The sequence below is a fragment of the Typopeltis vanoorti genome, chromosome 12 (assembly GCF_054136105.1).
Source record: "Typopeltis vanoorti isolate ZY-2024b chromosome 12, IOZ_Tvanoo_1.0, whole genome shotgun sequence".
NCBI lineage: Eukaryota > Metazoa > Arthropoda > Arachnida > Uropygi > Thelyphonidae > Typopeltis > Typopeltis vanoorti.
Window position 1 is genome coordinate 17857571 of NC_143560.1, and position 15627 is coordinate 17873197.

At 34.0% G+C, this 15627-nt stretch overlaps 1 protein-coding gene across 1 annotated transcript in view; it reads right to left on the reverse strand.

Moving 5' to 3' along the window:
* LOC150100608 (uncharacterized) overlaps nucleotides 1-15627 on the reverse strand; it is a 98466-nt gene that overhangs the window by 16024 nt on the left and 66815 nt on the right. The window contains exons 8-12 of the mRNA XM_090401840.1: nucleotides 14621-14920; nucleotides 9900-10061; nucleotides 7897-8155; nucleotides 7276-7745; nucleotides 2306-2683 (exon numbers count right to left, since the gene is read on the reverse strand). Coding sequence (XP_090257966.1) covers nucleotides 2306-2683; nucleotides 7276-7745; nucleotides 7897-8155; nucleotides 9900-10061; nucleotides 14621-14920 — 1569 coding nt within the window. The remainder of the gene's footprint in view (nucleotides 1-2305; nucleotides 2684-7275; nucleotides 7746-7896; nucleotides 8156-9899; nucleotides 10062-14620; nucleotides 14921-15627) is intronic.

Consider the following 15627-nt stretch of genomic DNA (forward strand, 5'->3'; position numbering starts at 1 on the left):
CTTGTAAAGAGGCAAAATAACATCCTTATCTTTACAGGTGAAGGTTCGTTTGAGCATTGCAATTATTGTTTGAGTTGCATTTGCAATCTTTGCCACATGGCCCCTGAACTTCCTTCGGCTTTCTATCTATTAACACTCCAAGATCCTTAACTTCATCATTTTCTTCTAGCCTAATCCCACTAATATAATGGCATTGGATATCTAATCATGCCGAAGCGAATGACTTTACATTTACTGACATTGAACTGACACCCATTTTCCTGCCCACAATTCCAGTTTATTCAAATCAATCTGCAAGGACTGCATATCAGCAGCATTCATGATTACCCTGCCTATCTTTGCATCATCAGCAAATAACTGTATGTCGCTTGTCAAATCCTTCCCAATATCATTAATGTACAGATTGAATAACAGTGGACCAAGCACTGATACTTGTGGTACACCACTTGTTATCTTAAACTTTGCAGACTCAGATCCCCGTATACCACTTTTTGATATCTGTCAGTCAGCCATCCTCTTATACATGCTAAGGCTGTATAATCCAAACCCATTTTCTCTAATTTATGCAGCAGTCTATCATGTTGTATTCTGTCAAAAGCCTTAGCAAAATCGAAAATTATTATGGTGTATCCATTCCCCTTGTCTAGTTCAATGGTAACATTGTCATAGAATGTGAGCCAGTTGCTAAAACATGACCTTCCCTTAGTAAACCCATGTTGTTCATTGCAAAGTAGAGATTGTCAACCCATTTCTGAATGTGGGCCCTAACTAATTTTTCTAAAATCTGCACCACCACTACTGAGATACTAATTGGTCGATAGTTTGATACATCGGTCTTTGCACCACCCTTATGCAATGGAATTACCATAATAGGTAATATATTTTGGTCTATTCAGTGAACTATCATAAGTCTGAAGTACTGGTTTCTCGCGAGCCTGTGCGAACAGGCGCGCGAGTTCTCAGAACAGGGAAGATTCCTAAGGAATCTTCCCTGTTCTAGACTCATATTACTATAATACAAGCTAGAAGTAATATTTTCATTTTTGTGCACGCAAGAATACAAAATATTAAAATGCGCTTGCGAAAAAGTACAAATTCAATTGGGACAACGTATTTGTTGGACAGAAGGCCCAGTGATTATTTGAATAGTAAGTTATAGCATTAATAAAAGTACTTCAAAGTGCTGTAAAAGTAATATTTTTTATGTTTAAAAACGATATTAAATAACATTAAAGCATAATCATAGAACCTAAAATTTTATTATTTCAAATGATCGCAAGAACTCTCACTTGTCAGAACTACATTAATCTTTCTATTAAACTTTTCGATCCATTATGATGTTCCGGAAAAATGATGTTTTAATAACACTTAAAGTTGACCTTAAAGTTCACAGATGGTAGCGATAAGGTAGGAAGGTAGTGTTTTATGGCAGAGTTCAGCTATAGTTCGATGTCCAATGTTGAAAGCCACTCCAGAGCCTCCTTTGCCACTTTATGTATTTTCTGCAGGTGCCGTGGAAACTACGAAGGGGGCAATCACTCATTATATGTTTGCTAATCTGCAGGATATAGGTGCAATCACAGTAAGGGCTATTTGCCATATTCCATTTATGTAGGAGGTAGCCACATCTGCCCTGGTTCACCTTGATAGCGATAAAATAGCGTATGATAAACTCATCTCCTAATATTTGCCAAACCGTCCTCGAAGTGGTTTCTTTGTGGGCGTATACTTAGTTTTACCAGCAGGGATATGATGGAGCCTGTTTGCACAGGTTCGCGAGAAACCAGTACTTCAGACTTATGATGGTTCACTGAATAGACGAAAATGTACTTAGTGCAAGTGAGTATAATACGCACCTTCTAATCAACTTGCCAATCTGAAGTCAGGTTCGCTATCCCGATGCTGCCACCTACTCCAAGGTGTCCGGATCCCCATTAGGCTTATGAACGTACTGCGAACCAGGAGTTCGAAGTTTACCAGCACACATCCCTGGCTTTGAACGACTTTTCCATCTCCTGAATGAAGTTTTCTTTTTGGATGGCTTTCATTTCTCAAGTCATAAATTGTTAATTTAATCTAGGGCAAGGAACAACCATGTCGTACCTTTAAAATCAGCAAATTATACCACCACTGAGGGGCCATAAAGCAAAAGCTAACAAAATCAATTCTAAAAAAGCATAGTAATACGAGATTACTGATGCATAATACAGCTATAGTTCCATAATCATATCTTAAAACGATTGAAATTATAGCAACAGTCAAAAAAAGTTTGGATCCTAACGTGTACGTTAGAGTAGATTCTTACCTTTTACTACTGTGTATGACATACTATAGATCGGCAGTGCATCTTTATTATTGTTTGTCCAGGAACGAATGTAAAGAATGTTTAAACTAGACCATACTGAAGAATCTCCAAAATTTGAAACTCCACTTTCGCTGCAAGAACGCCAAAGCTCGAGTCCAACATATTTATCCTCTATTGTCAAACTGCCATAGGAACAATTATCTTCTGTTCCCTCGAGAAAAACGGGGATCTTTACCTTTATTCTGTATCCTATTGGTACTACAATACGATGTGTATAACTAATACCTTTTGGAGGCGGATTAGGATAATCGATGCTGGTGATCTTCCCATGTCCGCTATCATGCAAGAGTAGCGTAGAGAGAAGAGAAGTTCCTTCAACTGCAAAAAAAAAAAAAAAAAAAAAAAAAAAAAAAAAAAAATATATATATATATATATATATATATATATTTAAAACACACCTATTATATATATATATAATATATATATATGAAATGACACATGAAATGTTTCATGTGTATGTTTCTTGCTGATGTTCATAAGACATTTATTCATTTTTTTTTAAAATATAGACTTAATATTAATATTCCTTATTAGTCGTAGCTCCTAAGATTTTAATTTTATTGTTTCCTAACATTTAAAAACTGCATGTTATTCGTATTTATTTCCTAAAATGAAACAAATGTTTTCTAGATTGATTGCAAAGTTCCTAAGAAAAAGTTTCTTTATCTTTCGTTGACCTCTCAAGAGTGTCCTGATCACAGCCAATGGGTGCGAGGTTCCATGTGTTCTGATTAAATGGTTCTGAACACACTTAGGAATTCCAATCCTTAGTAAAAAAAACTCCTGAATGATCAAGTTAATGACGTAATCATAATTAATAAAATTTCGAAATAGTATGAAAAATTGTAGAAATTTTTCATGTTTTTTGGAGTAACTATAGCTAAGTATCTGAGAGTAAAATTATACCCATTAAAATATAAGTCGTCAGCATTTCTTTAGTGAACAACTACTTGCCCCTTAAGGTTCGCATGATAAAACTAAAGTGTATTAGTTCCTGGCAATTATGCCACTAACAACTTTGTATAGGTTCGGGTCTTAGTATTTTCATTTTTTTTTTTTTTGCTACATTATATAGAGTGAACTTATGGATCTGAGAGCTGGGTCAGAAATAAAACACTTGACCAAAGACTAGAGACCACAGATATGAGAGTCCTGAGAAAGATTATAGGCGTGAACAGGTGGCATCAATGGCAGTATCATATTAAAAACGAGGATATTAGGAAAGAACTTGACATTGTCAGCATCCAGGAATGCGTTAGCAGAGCTAATCTCAGGTGGTATGGTCACTTAAACAGAATGGGCGAGGAAAGATTAGCAAAACAAGTTTTCTCTGCCAGGTTGGCAGGAAAACGACCGAGAGGAAGACCAAGACATAGGTGGATTGATATGGTACAAAGTGCCTTAGACGATAGAAATATAAGATCTGATAATGTTGGAGTGTTGACAAGTAACAGACTGATTTGGAGGAAAATTGTAGATAGGAAATTAATAATGATGTAATTTTTTTCATGTAGTACTATCATATCGTGTACACCCCTTGAGGGTACATGGCAGGAATTTGATGATGATGATGATATAGAGTGAATTTTACTGTAAGTATTTTCTCGATGCGAGCAAACAATATTGGATTGTTCAGCTCAATGGACTATTCTCTCTATTTCAATAAATATTAAAAATGTTTCACATATTTTATATGGTGAAAATTATTTCAAAGGATACTAAGGATACTTCAGATGAATACTTTCTACGTGGAGTTTCTGTGTCTTCGCTGATTTAATGTATGGAAATCAAGATATAATAAACATGTAACAATATCAATCGTAATTTCAAATCACAATGATGATGATGATGATGATAAATTATGCTGATTAAAAATATCAGATTTCAATAACAATCTTTTGAAAAGCCAGTAATTTACCATAAAAGAGAATTTAGCGATATAAGAGAAAAATTGACATGTTCTACCAAAACGCAGATCCCAACAGTAAAATATCTGCACTTCTACGTAGATCACGATATGAAGTGGACTATCCATATTAATAATCTTCAAGAAAAATCAAGAACTATTCCAGCGTTACTACTCCAAATAAGTTCCACGCATCATCATCAAAATCATGATACACACAAATATTTCTGTGACGCAATAATCCCTCATGGCCTGACTGTATGTAGAACAGTAGCTCAATACAAAGTACTGACCACGAGAGAGAGAGAGAGAGAGAGAGAGAGAGAGAGAGGCTTTCCAGATAACTCCACGTGGAGACTAAAAGGCGTGAGAGAAGTTATTTATTTTATTTATATATATACAGCTCAACCTGTATTCACAATCATCCCCAAAAGAAGTAGAGTAGGAAGATGGAAATATAAATAAATCCTCCAATGCCTTTTATTTCCCACAGGGAGAAGGTAGTTCCCCCTATAGCCCTTATCAACGTTTTTGAAGACAGATGGGCAGCAGAGTCTGTCCTTCAAAACTTCCATGATTGTGCACCCACGCTATCAATGAATCATGGCTTTTGTGGACAAGACAGAGTACAGCAGTTCTACGGTCACTTTTGGGATGTAGATTAACAAAAAAAAAAACGAGTTTCTGGGTTGTTAAAATCCTACTTTGCTCATGCCAAAGTCTGACTTAACTCGAGAACTGCTTAAAATGCTTAGAAAAAGTATCTCTAGTCGATGGGAAGCCTAGCTATAGCTGCAAAATACCACTTCCACATGATTACACAGGCACCTAATTAATTAAAAATAATAAACAAATATTATTATTATTATTATTCACATTCAGATGAATAAATAGAATACCCCAGTCTTACTGTGGTAAAATGTTAGGTGAGATAGCTTTCTATTGCTATTTCGGTCATTTTTTCAGGCGAATTTATTTCTTACGAGGAATCCCAAGAGTGCTCAGAAAGAATAGGCCTAAATTGTATCGTTAATCAGTAATCTGATCAATAACTACTTCCACGCAGTTTGTTACCGAAAGCAATTTCACCAAGCCTTCTTACGACATGCGCCATTATTTTTATACAGCGTAGTCCTAAGTGAAAGAACAGAGAAGATAAAGAATTGGGATTTACCTGAAAGGATTAAGGCTGTCTTGAAAGAAGGATCGGCATAACGAGTTGCTTTTGTTATCTTTTTTAATTTACTCAAACTCTATACAATGAAGAACTTGTTATTGTAGTTGTTATTAAAGTGAAATTTAAAGATAAGATGACTCAGAACAGATCAAATTTTAACAATGTGAGTTTTAGAATACAATTTTAAATGAAAATCACACATTATAATTTGACTAAGAGAAAAATTGTAACTTTTTTTTTATTAGATAATATTATATGCGAGATTATCATTTTGTATAACAATATCTAAACTAATTTTAGCTTTCCTATTTTCGCTCGCTTTTAGCACGTGGATTATTTGGTATTAGCCTTGTGAAGCCTAACTGCTGCTCATCTAGTGGAATTTGAATCCGTACACATGAATGACGCACTTCAAAGTTTTCGCTGTTCTGATTGTTCATTTATTCTGCGTACTTTAATCAGGCAGCCGTACAAATATGCGGACATAATCAGAATATTTAGTAGATTATTCAAGACTGCATTACGAGTCTATTCGTTCTCGCGTAGAGATAAATCAAAACATTATTCACTTCAGTTAATTCTTCTCTGTATGACACTATATGGTTTCATCAGGATACTGTTAAAAATAGAAATCTACTAAGAGAATGGCTGTTCTTTAAGACGTAAAATAAATAAAGAGTATGGATAGCGTGTGTCGTAATCCACTCATTCACGTATATTTCTATAAATTATTTAATCCTTTTTTTTTCTTTCAAAAATGATTTCCATTATTTAAGGAGCTAATGATAAATATTTGAATTTATGCTGGTCTGTAAACCGAAAGATGAACTTGTACAGAATCACACCGATCTATTTTAACGTCCAAGGTAACTGCAAATCTTGCACCTGCCATGAATTTGTTAAAGTTAACACAATTTTCCCTCTAAGTCTTCATATTGACAAGCATATCGATATAGTTAAACAGCGAATATAATAAACACTATCATTATATTTTATATTTAGTTATAACTAAGTTCTAGTTTTATTAATTATCGATCATTTTGATGCACCTAACCCTGTTGCTGAGATCAAGAACTTTACTTGGCATATAGTTTGGTTCGCTCCTCATAGTGTACAATTAACAGATAGTAGATTAGCTTAGAAGCAAAATTGGATGGAGAGACAGTTTTTTTTTAAACCCATTAACATGATTATATACGCTTCATTTTGTAATATGTTAGGACAATTTCCTTTATTGGAATGGACTGTTTTTTTTAAATGATAGCAAAAATATTTTGTATTGCTTTTTGTATGAAGGAAAAATCCTGTGTTGATCATGTAAATCTTTCTTAGCCAGAAAAAAAAAGGAAAATCCCACAGTAACAGATAAGATCAGAATATTCAAAGGGATGTGGTCCAAAGCTAGTCAGGTAGGGAACCGTCGTCTCGCTTGGAAAAATTCAAGTTCAAATTTGTCAAAGATGTCAATTCATATGTAATAATGTCGATATCTGACAAGATTCATGACTAAAATCTTATGCAATGGTGTATGAGGTAATACTACTACTACTAATAATATACTCTAGCGATAATGCACAGAGCAGTTATACTATTTTAAAAAAGAAGCGATGCGAAAACGCTGTGGTTATATTTTTGAATGATGACCATTGATTTCTTTAAGGATATTCAGGATTTGCAGAATATACGAATTTAAAAAATGGAGCATCTAATGGTACTACATATTTATGTCAATGAAATAGAAACAGTTATAAAAATTATAGACGAAAAATTATACTGCGCAGGCGCATACATTACAACAAGAGTAATGAATACATGCAACTACGTACAGGCTCGAAAGGTCGCATTGAATCCTCTGTGGCTCCTTCGGTCTCCCCGATGAGAACGGAACACGAGCATCATCTCTTCATTGTATGAAAGGACATTCGTTCCATGAGCCACATCAGATGGATTCCCACATAATTTCGTTTTCTTCTTCCCTCGTTTGTCCAATATGATTTCCAAATAATCATCCAAACAGTTGCCTGGCGTTCCATCGCCTACGTCGAAATCGACAAACGTCAGAAGTATTTGAGATCGGAAAGGAGCAGTCAATCGGGTCTTGCACTCTAAACCAGAAAGATACATCAGAGGGTATCGAATGCTGGATGTGTAACCTTTTTGGGCGACGATGATTTCCTGGTCGACACAGGCGGATATGTCTACTGCTTCCCACGTTGCCATGAAGCCAGAAGCGGCGATGGAAAAATCAGAATGGAACGTAAGTAACACTTCGTTGCTTTCAGAGACAAAATTCAACCTGAAAGGAAAAATATGAATAATTATAAAGAACACCAGGCAACATCACTATGTCGAAAACAGTCGCTAAAACTTTTGCAATCAAAAATGGACAGTTTTTTATAACCTGCTTAAAATGGTATACACACATTCGAAGTGCTGGCACCTCTTACCTGTGCAGTTCTGTCTCGTGTTCTCCACAAAGCCTCGTACCCGAGTCTTCTGGACTGCTTTGAATGAGAAGATAATCGTACAGACAGTCTTCCTGCAATTCCAAGTCGAGATGCTGGAAGTTCATAATTATTTTGGACGACGATGGGGCCTTGATCTTCAGTGTATAATGGAGATTGTTGATGTAGTACGAAGGGAAGTTCACTGATTTCACAGTTCCAGACGTTTCGACCAAAGTTCTGTTCAAGTTTTCAGGAAGAACTGCATAAAGAGACTGTAACACTAACTAGCTCTTCTACAAAAACGTACACAACTACAAAAATTATCTACTAAACGGTATTCAGGTTATATACAACACTATGCATATTACATAAAACACTTGAGGAAATTTATAATATAATTTGTTTAAAAAAGTATAAAATTATCTATACGATATAGAGACAGATTGATGTTCGCACTATTGCAACTTCAAAAGAGAGTTCGAAAAGCTTCAATGCCAAATGAACATTGAAAGAATCTTTTTAATAATTAAGTAAGATAACCTTAAAAACACATCATTCATGCTACGATCTCAGAAGCCTTTATTTCCAGAAGCTTTTCAGAACGACTTAGTCTCATGTAGTGGTGGAAGAATTTTCCTTCGAAAAAAACTAGTAGATTTTCATCCCATCACAACCGTCACAATAATACCTCGTGGTGCTAACTGACAAGATCTTAGTTTATCACCCTCCACCGAAATAGCAAGAATGTCACAGTACCCTGGGCATCTTGCAAACAGCTGCAAAAACGAAGTTCTATGTACAGATATGTAATTTTATGGTCAGTATAGTTGGCCCATTTCTCAGCAAAGTTAGTAGTGTCATGGGTGCCTTCTCTACTAATTTCCTCCCAAACTACTTCTTTTATCCTATTACCTAACTCTGAAATATTCCGTAGTAATAATTATCATGGCAAATCTGGTTTAGAATACATCCCCAGCTCCATCACGCAGAATGAGTTTAAAATAAACTTTTAAATATTAAGGCCCATTTGAATCAATATGGCTATATAAAATTGTCCCAAATTAGGAAAACTAATTTTAATATCTTCAGTCCCTCAGCCATAGACAACGACAACTTAATTAGCGTTCTGAAAGGACACTTCTAAGAACAATCAGTACTGTTTAGGGATTAGTTTTCATCTACAATTTATTGGATCTCTGGTACAGGTTCTTGTAATCAAATCAGAATTGACCAATTTAGGGTATGCTGCAAATCGTACTCTTCCCGATAACAAATTTAGTACAGTCCATTAGCACATATCGAGATTTGTTTTTAGATATTTGTGTAAAGTCGAACCACATAAAGATATTAAGGTGCCTGTTGGACTCGCTCAAACACCACTCAAGTATGGCATACAATTCTTTAACGCTTTCACACGAGTATTAAACGCAGACAATGCTCATAGCAAAACTGTTAATTACTTACTTCAATGGTATCTTCAAATGTTTTTTCCTATGATGATGAACTAATCGGAAATTATAAATAAGATATCAGATGATCACCATTGTTGTTTACTACAAATTAGTGTATCATCGTTGGCATCCAGTTTAAACTAAAAAATAGCAACGTTACAATCTGAAGACACTAGATCAGCAGAAGTAAGATTCACAGACCACAGGAAATTTTCTAGAGCAATTTAAAACTGATTCCAAATACCATCCGATACGGCTGATAAATTCAGTTAATACCGATTTTCGTACTAATTAAAGAATTAATAAAATAGTTAAAAACGAGAACTAACCCATTCCACCAATTTTCCCTTTAATCTCTAAATTAAATGCACGGTAGACAACCTAATGATAAAGCTCATTAGGTGTTCCTCCATTTTCTGATTCACTTTTATCGATACGATTAGCGACCTATTTTTAGAGTGAATCGTGAAAAAATGTTTCGAAATATGTATGACTGTAAAAGATTCGTTTTCTATATAATCGTTATTTATGCATTTCTATAAGCTTTCTTACCTAGTGCTGTCTTCTCGCAGATATATTTTCCTGAATGATTGCAGCTCTTTACGGTTTTGTAAAAGTCACTTACATTGTGCAAATGCCGCCACTGCAATGCAAGACAAAACGAAGACGTAGACATTCGATGAACATGCTCCTCTGACGTATCAGATTTGTAATCTAAAATTGACAACGAAAAAAAAAACATATCTAGTTCGAAGTTGTAGAAGTTTGATTAATACTGTACCATATAGTGACTTTCTAATTATTTTAATGTAAAATTTATGATTTAAAAATTAATCAATCAGAATATGCGCGAGAATTTAAATGTAAATTAATATATTTATATTCAAATGATTGACATTAAGATCAAATTATCAGATTATTCAACCAGCAAAATTCCAGTTAAGTAATCCTTTAACTAGCAACGAACAACAACAACAAATTCCCTTTTACTGTATAACCTCCGAAGGATTCACTGAATGACTTGATGTTCTAGTAACCGTGTTCAAAGATCCCGTTAGGGAAAAGACAAATATGCAGGACAATAAAATCAATGGCAAGTGTGTTAGCGAAAATCTTTGGGATATGTGTAAAGAGGGCTTATGCATCAATATTACCAAAGTTACCAATCAATGGCTTCGAAATATGGCAACGTACCATCAGATCACTGTGTGCTATTTTGTAATGGAGTAGTATTGGAGGACGTATTACCAAATCAATGGTATATATCAGTATGTATGTACGTATATGTTACTGTAGACAAAGCGACCGTTTTCTAAGTTAATATTATTATAACAAATATCGATCCTTACTCATAAATGTTAAAATACTTCTACAAAAATCGCAAATTTAATAAAAAAAAAAAGTATGCTATTTTAAGCTGAAAAAACTTCACCGTATTTCACTCCTGGCATAATGCCAGCAAAAAGATAGGGAGAACGACAATGAGAGAACTGTGTCTACTGGAGACTAATACAATTTGTAGTTAAATAAGCAGTTTTATAACGAGGTTAAGTAAAATGGAAAATCGAACTCGCCAGTTTGACCAAAATACGAAGAATATATTTTCGTTAAGGACTCCGTAACAAATTCAATAAAAATTCTTTCATTAGTTTTTTTTTGGATTTCAGGAACATGACTTCGTTCCTGAAATCAAAAACATTAAGAAATCTTTATTTGAAATAAAATGTTTTTATTTTTCCTTTGAGTTATCACTGCTTATTGTAATTTATAGAAATATAGGCAAATTTTTCTTTTAATATTATTTGAATAAGAATGTTAATATTAACATCAAAAAATAGTAACCTGAAGTACAGTGGTATCTCGCTAATCCGAACCTCTTTAGTCTGAACCCCTCCAGTAATCCGAACTACGGTTTGAAAGAAAAAAGTTTTATTTATTACGTATTATTATTTTGTGTACTGTTATTTTTATTTAATAATTATTATTTTAACTATTATTATTTATTTTATTATTATTTACAGTATAGTTTTTTTTTTCATACTGTCGATTGTACGCCTTATACTGTAGGCCTATTTTGATTTATTGTGTGTTCATGTTTGCTTTTTTATACTGTACAGTACGTACTGTATTGTCGGCATGAATCACAAATATACACAAAACGTGCATAATTTGGTTAAAAATATAAATCCAGATGTTGAAATTTCACAAACAGATGTTAAGCAATGGTTTACAGGTAGAACGAAAGTGAATTCGAAATCAAATCAGATGCTGAAATTATAAATATGAAGCCACAGAATAAATCAGAAGATGATGATGACGATGAAGCACTCGAAGAAAAAAAAGTAAAGGATAAAGAGGCAGTTGACAGTTTAATATGTGTATAGAATGGGCTAAGCAAAATTTTATTGCTAATGCAGCTCCGAGAAGAAGCATTCGAAAAACGTTTAGCTTCCAAGAAGTAAAAGAAAATCAGTGACTTTTTTACAAAGAAATAAAAAACTTTTTTTTGTATTATTTTGTGAAACTATTTTTTGTTGTGTACAAAAAAGTGAGATTTTTACGCAAATTAAGTTACGTACTAAACTATGCAATTTTATTAAATCAGAATCCTCAACAATATAGGTACATACAAATTAAATGTTTTACTAAAATAAACTTGTGTACTGTATTATTTTTTTGTTTTACATTACAGTACAGTAGCTTTTTTCTATCAGTTAATTTATTTACAGAATTAAATTGATGTACCATTAGAGTCTGATATTTTTGTCTTAAACGGTAGTTAATGTTGTCTCTTGGGGTAAAATTCGCTAATCCGAACGACCAAGAATGAGGTTTTTATTAGTTCGGATTAGCGAGATACCACTGTGTTAAAAAGTTTTAATCTGCAAAATATTGGAAAATGCAAAATATTTTGAAAGTATCTTAAAGTCTTTAAAGGTACTTACTTTAAAGATACTTACAAAGTTCTATGGAGTAAATCAAAAAAATATTCCAAATATTTCTATTCGACATATTGTTTGTTATAAACAAATGAAAAGATGAATTCTTATTGTGATTTCGCAATTTTTCCGGTCATGGTTATTTCGAAGTTTCCTTCAGTACCTTCCATAATCCAGATGATTTGATGCCTGTATATAGTCTGATATTATTAAAGTAAAAGCATCTTAGATGGTGGCCAATGTGCACATTTTTTATGAGCGCGTTTGCAGTCCTGTCGCGATATGATTGGCCACATTTAGCTAGTGAGAGACCTCATTTTATGACTGTGGGCATCAAATGAGACCGAAACAAAAAGTTCGTCAAAATCAACTGGTCTTAACTTCTTGAAGATTAAGCCTTTCTGCACATTTACTTCGTTTTGAACTGTTCCACCACCATTTTATCCCACATCGCAACAAACATCTCCCCCCCCCCCATATAGTGGCGCCATTAAGAGCTAAATGTTTGGCAAGGCATTAATCCTTTGAGGAATGTCTACGTAGAGGCAGCAGCTCATTTTTTTCTCTATTTAGGCAATTATAAAGGATGCGTTTAACGAATCTTTTGAGTTGTGGATATCTTAAGTGTCCCTATCTAAAAATATAAAGCTTGATGACTGTCTGAAAGGGAAAAAAAGTAAATTGGAATACATCAATAAACGAATGTTTGTTGTCCTATTACTTCAGTGCCTCCTGTTTATTGTACTTTACTAGAGACACATAAGAAAAGTATTGTAGAAAAATGCGATGAGCTTTCTCATGGCCATCAAACAATAAAAAGGAAGGAAGAAAAATTTGAAAAAAAATTAATACGAAATTGACAAAACTAGAAGAGAATAATGCACTTTGCAGAAGAATTTCGCCTACACCATTGTCAAATATAAAAGAACTTTTCAGTGAAGCGAAAACAGAATATTTAGAATCTCTGGAGTCTTCTATTTTCAGATAAAGTGAGCTATCTGGACTCATGTGGAGGTGACAAAGTTTTTTCTTCAAGAAAATTGTTTTTCTTCCTTCAAAAGAGATAAACAGACTTGAGAAAACATGAGAACTAACAATCTCTATACACTGGCCTTAGGAAGTGTTGATTGTATTCCAAATAATTCTAACGAACCCAATTCCATTCTGAGCCATCGTTTATTGGTGATTTTTTTTATCACAGCAGAGACGGTCATAAAAGAAGCTAGAAATAGTGAAAAAAACAGGCTGTAGTAGACCATTCTCAGATCACAAAACTTCAAATTTTAGTAACAATTAAATTAATTTAAGAACTATTTAAGTAGAAATATTTCAGATAATTATTTAAAAATATAAAACCTTGGAATTGTAAAAGAAAATAATTATTGGCCTGATTGGCCAAATCGATATCCTTTGCTTTCTTCATCCAACAAACTTTGGATTAGAATCCACTCCGGCATGAATGCTTGAGAAAAATCTGTACCTAGTTAATTCTTCGCACTCTATGAGACATTATTTACTGAGGATAAGTACCTTGGAAAAGTACTATGTTTGGTCTCTAACCTATCCACAATAATAATGTATTAGAGATTTAGACTTTTGTATTTGTATTGGTATTCACACGAAATGGAAGTGATTTTATTTACCCAGTCTATGAGGCGAGTGTGTGTATGTGAACTGTTCATTAGCTAGTTTTTCTGCTTTATGAGGTGTAAACACTGGAGTTTAGAAGCGAATAAATCTTGCAGTCTCTCTATAGAGAGACTTCTCGACTTGCCTCTTTAGCTGAATCGTCCTTATGAAGATTTCCAGTGGTTCTTAACAAAATTTGAACCCAGGTTTTTCCAAACAAAACGCACGATTGTTAAAGGAGAAGGAGGCCAGTAGAAATCGGATCTTGGGGGGGGGGGGCGGTTGGCACTCTTTCAACAATGGACTATTCTTTGAACAGTCAGTTCAGAAAACAATCTATTTGATAAATAATAATTACCTAACCAGATTCCTTTCCATTAAATGAAATCTCATACCTCGTACTGTCCTTCTGTCAGGAAAATAAACAGGATGAATGTGACTCCCCTCATCCCATGGAAATAACGCCAACTATGAGCATACACATGGAAGCTTGGAAAAATATAGATAGATAGAGATAGCGAGAGAATTAACATTTATGTTACTTATCCTAGAAGAGACCAAATGAGTGTCCTTTGTTTATCAATGACAAGATATTCTGTACTCTATTCAAGGAATTTTAATATCAAATATAATGTTCCTATTTAATGCATACACAGATTTCATGTCTTTGTTCTCACATCTTTCTCAATGGAAAGATGGCCTTACCTATCTCAGCCACAGGTTCTCCAGTTACCCACTTCCACTGATGAAAAATACGGTCCCTTTCTGCTCCGATCCAATAAATCATCCCCGACATATATCCGTCCGTTGATCTAATTAGGTTCTTCAGAAACGCTTCTTTTTTCGGATTTTCGATAGTAGCCAGTCGGGCTTGCCAGCCCTCGCAAATTTGGCGAGCGGTGAACCAGCTAATCCCCGGAAAGGAAGAAGGCGAAAAATAACAGTGATTGTCATAACGATGAAATAGCTGGTTATCACAGATCATACCCGATTGAGGCACAGGATCTGGGAACGATAAATTAGATAAGAATAAATAAGCACGTTATTTAAAATTGCTTATAAAAGTTATTTTAAATATTATAAAATAGTTACACAAACTCAACTCTAATAAATATGACTTTATAGTTCTCCATTAACCATAATGGTGTATCTACTTGTATGTATGTTGTAGGTCAGCAATCACACAGCTGACAAATTCATCATATACAGCTTACCGTATATGCTTAAAAATATTCTTAAACATTTTTTAAAATAAAATCTGATCATATAGAGTTTATAGATTCCTATCTTTATATACAGATTGCAAGTAAAACATTTCTACACCTCTGCTTCTTGAATAAAAAATTCATCGGACCGAAACAACAGAAAACGACCAAGCAATAAAGGTAACCGAATCTCGGACATATTAAAAGTAGCCATGTAGAATGTACGAAGCATAACAACAAAGGAATTAGAATTAGCAAAACAACTAAAAACTAAAAATATTAATATAGCCGTGATAACAGAAACGAAAAAAGGAATCAAAGGAACAAAAGATATAGATAGCTTTACTATGCTATATAGTGGAGTGGACAACATATCAGAGCTTCTAGTGGTGTGGCCATTTTAATTGATAATAAATGGGGAAAATAGAACACGAAAGTATCATTTGGTAAATGATTGAATTAACAGTTAAATTTAAAACAAATAGAAGGTACGTAAATATCGTAGGA